Here is a 9,103-nt window from a genome sequence, read left to right as displayed (position 1 = left end):
CAGCCACCCCCAGCCAGGGACTGCCACACAGCTAAACCCCATCCGGCATGGCTTTCTGGGACCAGCGGGTCCTTATCCTCTCCTCTCTATGCGGAGCCGGCGGAGCCAACAGGAGCCGGCGTAGCCTTCTGTCTGCAGCCAGCACACTTCGTGCTGAACTGAAGAGGACACCATGCAGCCCGTAGCACGAAAAGAGAGAGGCTTTCTCCACTGCAAAGCCTGAACAAGGACACTCTTCAACGTTGTGGCTTCCGAGTCAGAGAGAAAGTGAGTCACGTGAGACGAAGCTGAACATAGCGATGGGAGAAAAGAGGGCGGTGCCGCGATTCTCGCGCGTAGCTTAAAAAACTTCTTGCATGCCATGGTAAGAAACTGTACTATCACAAACTGTTTGTCTCTTTAATCCATTTGGAGTACATGGGGGGGATGGAGAATTCACGTGTGGCCCATGAAGATTGTGAAGAGTGCCCATGTCAGGCTATATAGAAGCATTGAGAGGATTTTTAGAGACTTGTGGCCAAAAAAAGCCTTTGTGTTCAGGCCAAAGTAACTCATCCTTAAAAAGATTAATAACCCTGTGTGATAGCCTATGTTTGGCAGTGTGAAGGAACTGTGAGATTTTTCATGGGAGAGATGTTTTACACCACAGCAGATTGTTTCTTTCCAGGTGGGTCTGCTGTTGGTGGCAGTTTGGGAACCATGTGCAGCTGAAGAAAACCCTTTTTTCCTTAAGCATATGAACACTGACTAAAATTCCATGTTCTTTTACCCTTTGTGTGAGTTGGGTAAAAGGAGGAAAGTCCTGGAAAGGAGGAGGGGATTTGCTTTAATTTCTTGTTATTTCTCTTTTAGTTCTTTTAGTAATAAAACTCTTTCTTTGTGCTGCAACTGTTAAAGTTTTGTGCCTGCTTTGCTTTCTCCTAATTCTTATCTCACAGAAGGAAAATAAGTAAGTAATGGGTATTTTGAACCAAACCACTGCACCTTGACACTTCTGAGATCCAGACTTGGAAAGCCAGAGAGAGAACCAGGCCACTGGGAACAATGGCTAATGGCACCTTCAAACAGCTAAGAACAATTGCAGCTAGAAGTTTGTTACCATAGGAGCAAAGCCCATTCAAGTCTACTCAATCAAATAAAGCATGATTACATGGTGACATTGCCAAAATCTGAACCACTGTTCACTGAACAAAACCACAAAAAATTGTCCACAACCAATAAAGAAAACTCTCTGGCAAGAGAGCATCCCTTCAAAAATCCTAAGCAGGTAGATCCCAATCTTCCCAGACACTATGATTAAGAGTGGATGAAAGTATTTCCTTTGATTTGAAGGACAGGATTACCTGTTGGGCATCATTCAAACCCCTCAAAACCAGGCCAAACTGAGATACAGAAGATTTAATGACTTCACTGGATCTGACTGCTCTTAGCATTATTTCATTTTACATTTGCCACAAAAGAGATTCCACTTTGGATCTGTGGGGTAAAGCACCTTTCTACAGGCTCAGATGGAATCAACCAAAACAGCAATTTCAGGCTGTTTCCCTGATGTGGAGAAGATATCCAAACACAATGATAAGTCTTTTTTCATGTCTCTCTATTGACAACTTCTGGAGTGGTTCAAGCACACGGGGAGAGCTTTGGCAGACAAGTTATGTTGCAGGACCTTCCCCAATCAATTTGTCTCAGCTAAAGAAAACTGGAGATAGTTTATCTGTGAACTGCTGAGAATTCAATTTTTATCCCATTTTCTCCTTAAGGCATCTGCAGACAGCTGGGCAATTTTGTGTCACCTGCAGCTTAGAGTTCATAATAAAACCAGGTAGGTTCCCTGGTGAGGGTAGAGATGCAATAATTAAACTTAGCCTAATAACTGCATTACACTCAGGGCTCCAACCAGATTCTCCTGTTATGGGCCAAGCACTGTGCAATGAGGAGCTAAAAACCCTTTCAAAATTTTGTCCCTGTGGCATACAGAGTTCATGGAGGCTTACTGCCTGTCTGGTCTTGTTTCAGGCACAATATTCAGCCAGTATTTTTGGGAAATGCAGGAGCTTTTGAGAGTCTTTTGGGTCAGATTTCAGGATCTTGTATCACTTTCTGATCCCAGCATGAAGAAAAGGAGATTGTTGTGTTATGTTGTTTTGGTTTTTTTGTTTGTTTACCCATGCGTCTTTGTGGGTACAAATACCTCTGCAGGGATATTTGGCTTGAATACTGGTAGGTTTGGAAAATCCAGTAAATCTCTAATCTAATCAAATTTCACCAAGCAATTGTTCCCCATCCTTTGGAGCCCAGGGATCTAAGCTGTATTATGCTGCCTGGCTTATTACTGAAAGGTCACTGAAGACTCAATGGATCCTTCGCTGCATTTCTTCTGTCCTCTCTTTGACATGTCAAAGAGCTGTTGTTGCAATAATTGCAACCAGTCCTGTTTTAGGACCAAAAATCTTAGAATATCCCATGCAGAATGTGCTGATCCTGCCCACATGGATCACTGGTGCTGTCCTGGAGATGCTTAATGTACCATTGAATGCCATAGAGCAGCAGTTTTTATTTCTTCTGAACCATGAGGTATGAGATCTTGGCACTTGTGACTTGTGCTTTCAAGCCTTTTCTAGTCAATCAGCCAAGAGTTGCTTTTTTGATTCAACATTTAGCAGCTGACTTTACTTAATTTGGAAGCACAAACAGACCCTTTGCTTCACTCTGTGTGTTCAACTCTTGGCCAAAAGACAACCAACTTTAAACCAGACAAAATTCCTTGCAACTACAGCACTTGCTCCCCCCTCTGTCTCCTGACTTATAAGGAACCATGTTATTGGAATATGGACCACCTAATCCACCAAGCCTGGGAGCATCTGAATTTTTATTTTTATGTGTTGGTGACATTCCAATGTGACCTTGCCAGTGAATAGGACACCCTTAATTGCAGATGCCCCCATTAGTCCAGGTGTTCATGTGGGAGGAAGATCTGTTAATTTCATTATGGAATTTCTGAATCTAGTCCTGCCAGCTCCATAGGAATTTTGATGATTGTACTCATCTCCACTAATTTATTCATTTTTCTCCTGGTTATCAGCATTGCTTTGTGCTCACGAGTTAGGATGGAAAGGAAAACAGCTTTTTGTAGATGCTAGCAGGGCCTGACAGAGTAATTTTCCTGTGAAACTTTCCTTTCTCATAAGAAAGCAGTTAGAGAAATCCAGCTTCTCACAGCTTCTCTGTGAAAGCTTTAGTTCTCTTGAGAACTGGATGGACAACAGTTTGTAAGAATGTAAACCATTTCTGCACCTGCAGGTTGTTGTGAGAACACTACAATTATTTTCAGTTTTGTGAGAATGATATTTGGAAATGGGTGTCTTACTGCTCAACCTATCACCTCTGGAGGTGGTGGGCCAACAGGCCAATCATGTAATTTCTCTTTTGCAAACCATTCTATAAAGGTTATGAGTGATTAAACGAGGTCTCTTCAGCCATACCTTGCAACCTGGACTTGTGTCGTGATTCGCTGTTCTCTGGGGAATAACAGTGGCAGCTTTTCTCATGGAAGTTGAGCACATCTCACTGCACAGGACAAACAAAGCCTGGAAAAAGAGCAGCTTTCCAGCACAATGCCAGGACTAAGGCACCTGTGTGCTTCTTCAGGTAAACTGCTGTCCTTCAAATTCACAAGGACATTTTCTGCTATGTGAGCTGGTCATGGAGACAATTTCAGCTCTCCTGGAGAGCATAATTTAAAGTTAGACCTTCTCCAGTATGGTCCATACCACCAATCAAGGTAATTGTATTGTCCATAGGTTTCAAGACTCTCATAAAAATTTGGTTTTGTTCTGCCCTTGTGTTCAGAAATTCACCTCTCAGTGGAAATCTTTATGTTCACTTTGGTGGGTTTTAGCAGTAAACCAGCAAGCAAATCTTCAGTATTATCCACAGTTGGATGTCTGTACTGTAACACAGAGCTACACCCTGGGAAATCCTTCCAGATCCCAGAAGGACTTGATTCTGCTCCCTTCTGTAACCAATGATGGTACTGCCCTTGATTTCAACAGAGGCAGAATCAAGATGGGGATTGTTTCAAATTCACCAGGACAATTCTACAAGTTGTACATAGTCTTCACCCCATTTTACGTGTGGTTAAGGAACAAGGATACCTCCTACACATATTCCTCTTGGGCATTCCATATGTCTCTCAGCTGAGGATCCAGTGAAGCTCACTCACTACATATGTGCAAACAGTCCATTCAAGAATTCTTAAAAGTGGAGAAAAGTGAATATGAAGCCTGTCCCTGTTCAGAATTCCATGCAAGGCCTCAAATTCAAGTGTTAGTATACTGAGTCTTGTTTCCTCCTGATTTTCTGGTAAGACACAGGGTTTTCCTCATCAGTAGAACTGTGCACTCATTAGTTTGAGTAGGATGAACATCTTTGGTCTGTTAAAAGTATCTCTGTCTATACCAACAGTTTTATTTTCAGCTTCAAAAAGTCACCCAAACCAGCACTATCTCCCAAAGACTCAGATGCTTGCTCTTGGCACTGTTTAGCACCTCAGCTTGTTCTTAGCTCATGGACCTTGAGTCCATCTCCTCAGATCTGTGGCTCTCCTTGCTTTGTCTCACCACAGCTTCTGCTCCCAAGCCCTGCAATTTACTTGAGAAGGAGGCAATTTCTCCCTATAAGACTTGGAATGCTTTTGGGACTTATTTTCTCTGATGAGAGGTACAGTGGGCTACCTTAGCCATTGAGGTGGTGTGTCTTGGCACACCCACACATCTTTTGTGTGCCTGTATTGCTTATTCTAATTCAGCAGCCTACTGCCTTATCTAGTCAGAGTGCTTTGAAAGGCAAATCCTATCAGAGCATAATGGGAAGGGAAGTTAAAGCTATTAACAGCAGATTTTTAGTGGGTCAGGGGGCAGAAGAGGAGCTCTCTAATCATCTTCAGATACATTTTCTTTCCTTATAGGCTTGAATAATAACTAAATCTCAGCTCCTCTAGATAGCTTTAGATGCTATTAGCACATTCAATCAGTAACTCAGAAAGGGATAGAAAAGCACAAATACATAAAATCACACAATCGTAGAATCACAGAATGGTTTGAGTTGAAAGGGACCTTAAAGATCTTCTAGTTTCAAGCCCCTGCCATGGGCAGGGACACTTTTCTCAAGAACAGCTTGCTCAGAGCCCCATGTGAACAGGCGTGGCAGGCCACCAGCTCTGGAGGAGCACTGGCTGTTCATTCCCTGTCTCTAGAACATCTTCAGGGGAAAGGGCCCGCTCTCGATGGAGACATGTGCTGGCTGTCCTTCCTGATAATTGTGTTTCTGGTAGAAAAGAATAGAGGCATGGAGAAGCCTAGAGTGAGCTGGGAAGGGACATCATTCCTGTGAAAAGGAGGCCTCACTGAAACAATATTTGCTTCCCAGCATTATCCTCTGATCAGGTAACAGAGAGTCCTCCTTCTGCTGTCTCCTTCATGGCCCTGTACTGTATCCCCTGGCTGAGCTCCTCCCCTGAGAAGCTCTATCATAGTGACAGGGAGAAATTTTTCCATGGCTACTGTCATTAATTACCACGATAATTTCCCTCCTTAAACTTCAAGTCTGAATTATTACTCATTTCCCATCCTGCCCAGCCCACTATCCTGCCTAGATATCTCATTTGGCAGCTAGACCGTATGAGTGTTGCTCCCTTGATTAAATAGTTGGTACAATGTGTATCTTATTACCCTCAGGTAAGTCCCTGGTCAGGGTTTTTTTTAAGCATCTCCTTCCCAGGAATGGTTGGAGCAAGGGTGAAGGTATTCAGGGGAATCAGGGAAGGTTGTCAGCATCATTCAAGGTAATCTTCAGCCATTTTAGAGCAATGAACAACACCTTGCGTATTGGAGGTGTGTATAAACTGTATACTAAACACAGGGATTTTAGTTCCTCTTGCCATACCAGACCAATTTTGGGCGTAAGCCATACCTCTTACTTGTTTTGAATAATTAAAAATCAAGCCCTCTTGGTGCCTTGCAGGACATTTGGTCCACTCCATCATGGCAGATTAAAAAAAAAAAAAAAAAAAAGGAAGGAATTAGTAGATATCAGCTCTTAATCTCCAAATGCTCAGACTCAGGAGCATAAGGAGACAACATCTTTTGATGTGGTTCCCATATTGCAAGCAAACTAAATAAATATCTCTGGGGTCTTAAGGCTAACATCCAACCATCATCTCATAAAAATAAGATGCTGACTGAAAAGTGTGTGTGTGTATACTGGGGAAAGGTGTTCTTGTGGATTGGTCTTACTTCTGTCAGTTTGTGAGGAAACATTCCCAGAACACCACCATCGTTGTCTATGTTGTGATAGCAGCACCACAGCCAGTCTACCTTGTATTATCCAAGAATTCGGATAGTACCACACACCTGCAAAGCCGCTAGCACCCCACATCCCACATGTGCAGGTTTTGTCTCACAACACAGTCCTGAAGGGCTTCTTTATGCTCATGAGCTGTGGAAGGCTTGTGTAGTTCAGGTAGAGAACGTCCCCTGTGCCCTCTGCCACACACAGATTCCCTCTCAGCATTGAGCCCCAGGCCTCTCACAGTTTTTTGAGTGCTCTCCCAGTTGCTGGGAAAGCAGCATCACTGAAATTAGAATAGAAATGCCAGCTCTTTCCCCATTACTCCAATAAGCACCTGAAATGCTTTCCTCATTTGGAAAACCACCCAGTAAGACCCCAAGTTTACAAAATCCCTGTGTGTAATCACCTTCTTGTGGGGCTTTCCTCCTTATCTGCATTTTCATATTGTAGAAATAAGACCAGTATTCTCATTTGTGTCCCATCAATTTCTTTGCTCAATTCATTGATCTTGAAGATCTCCTTAAGGAAATTAGGCAAATCAGGTTTAAATTTCTCCTGAATCCTTTCCCTGATAATGAAAATCTGATGGTGGTTGTTATTAGCAGCTTGGCTTTAGAGTTACATAAGTGATGGGATAAGCTGGTCTATTTTAGTAGCTATTTTCTAATCTATCAGAAGATACTGGAGATCTCAAGACAAATACATCATGAAAAGCTATAAGCATGCTTTACTTATAGAAAAATCCTAGGGAAATGTCGTGAGAAAGGATACAGGACAGTTGTACTTCCACCATCTTTAAGATACATAGAGTTTAGTAGAGCTCTCCTCAGTTTTGCACCCATCCTAGAGGACTGAATAGGAAGACTAGACATTCATAGATTCATAGAACGTGTTGCAAGAGACCTTAAAGATCATCTTGTTCCAACCCCCTGCCATGGGCAAAGACACCTTCCACTAGACCAGGTTGCTCAGAGCCCCATCCAGCCTGGCCTTGAACACTTCCAGGGATAAGGAGAGTCCACGACCTCTGAGTGACCTGTGCCTGTATCTCACCACCTTTATAATAAAGAATTTCTCCTAATATCTAATCTTCCTGATACCCAGTCTAAGTCTACCCTTCTTCAGCTTTGCTAGGATTCAATGAAGTTGAGGGGAAGTACTTTGCTTTCACAGATACAGGCCTCTTCCTCTAAAGAGGATACCAAGTGGTCCTTCACGGAAAGATGCCAAAGGCTGAACAATCATATTGTATAATGGGAGACAGCCTCTGCAGATGAAGAAATTTTTAGAGCCTAAATATCCAGTTTCCAGCTGTGTGAAATTGTCACGCTGTTCATAATGATCAGAAGGATTGAGATTGAAAACTTATCTGGCATCTTTTTTGCCAGCACAATTTTCAATTTTTACATGCTTCAAAGATCACAGGTTCCTGTTCACAGCCCCTGTTAAATATCCTGAAATACATCTCTTATAGAAAACTGTTTTGTTTTAGCCATTCTTTAAACTAGATGCTTCCATGAGGAGGGATTTTTGGCCCATTTTAGCTGTACAGTTCATTGTCCCTAATCTCCCCATTGCCATTGCTATAGCAATCAAGTGCCTGTCAGATGCCCCAACTAGAAAATGTTTTTTTTTATTTCATTAGCTCCCAAGTTGAATCCTATTACTTATTAATAACCTCATTCCACCCATGCTCTGCATTGATCCCTCTTATCAGCACTGGCTCCTGCTGACTTCTCAGCTTTCTCAGAGTAATGTTTTCAAAGGTAAAAATTCCCAGCCATCTCTCCAAGCAAGACTCCTGGGCAATCAATAAGAAGCTCATCACTTCCACACTTACCAGCCGCCCCGGCAGCTCTTGCTTTGCTCGTTGTTTTATCATTCCCAAAAGCGTTTCCTCCTCCTCCTGATGAGATGGATTTACTCAGCAATACTCAGCCTGCTATGGCAGGGAATGCAGGGACCAGGTGCCTTGCTTGCTCAGGAGGACTGAAAGGCTCAGAAATCTTACAGAGAGATAAGTGGGAGATTAGGGTCAGCATTACTGCAGGCACTTAGGGGCTGAACAGATTCCTGTGGCAAAATAGCACCTGTGAATGTGTTGTATTCTTCTCCTTCCTTTAAAGAGAGGAGTATTCTTACTTTAAGTACACATCTTTAAAGAATTCCCCTCCTCCACCTTTCTCCATCATGTCCTTTTTCCATCCTTTCATTCTTCTTGCTTCTCTTCTGTGCCCTGCTTGTCCTTTACCTTGTCATTGCTCTCTTCTTACAGGCCAATATGGCCCCAAAATCCTCACATCTTGTGTGCCCTGCAATTAAGGTGTTGATTCCTAAAATTATGCCCCCACATTTGTGTTTCAACATCTGAGTAGAAACTGATTTTCTGCAGAACCAGTGATGGGGATTCCAGGCATGTTTGGGTTCTGAAAGCCCAGTAATTTATGTTATATCCTAATTGCAGTGCATGATTTGGGGGGCCTAAGTCCAGGGAAATCTGGTAGCCTACAGTGAGGAATGTTGAGAGAGAGGTGCTTCAAGCCTTAGCAAACCTTACTTGTTCAGATACATTATGAACATCCATTGCATGGAGTATAAGAAGTTTTCTAAGATCATACTGAAGGTGCAGCAAGTTTTAACAGCCCTGATTCCACTGACAGCACTCCCAGCTCTGTGCCAAAAGGGAGCAAGGCAATATGAGTGGGCAATGAAAGCCACGAGATCACCTAGTCTGCAACATCTGGGAGATGGCAGG

General features: G+C 42.9%; 1 protein-coding gene across 1 annotated transcript in view; it reads right to left on the bottom strand.

The window, feature by feature from the left end:
• The window catches only part of LOC108449726, a 19,037-nt gene extending 10,691 nt beyond the window's left edge, over window positions 1-8,346 (bottom strand). The window contains exon 1 of the mRNA XM_017746708.1: window positions 8,189-8,346. Within this exon, the coding sequence (XP_017602197.1) occupies window positions 8,189-8,230 (42 nt within the window). The 5' untranslated portion in view covers window positions 8,231-8,346. The remainder of the gene's footprint in view (window positions 1-8,188) is intronic.
• Between the last annotated feature and the right edge of the window lie 757 nt (window positions 8,347-9,103).

Source organism: Corvus brachyrhynchos, unplaced genomic scaffold, assembly GCF_000691975.1.
Source record: "Corvus brachyrhynchos isolate BGI_N302 unplaced genomic scaffold, ASM69197v1 scaffold89, whole genome shotgun sequence".
NCBI lineage: Eukaryota > Metazoa > Chordata > Aves > Passeriformes > Corvidae > Corvus > Corvus brachyrhynchos.
Note: the sequence above shows the minus strand (reverse complement) of the source record. Positions and strands in the feature narration are given on the sequence as shown.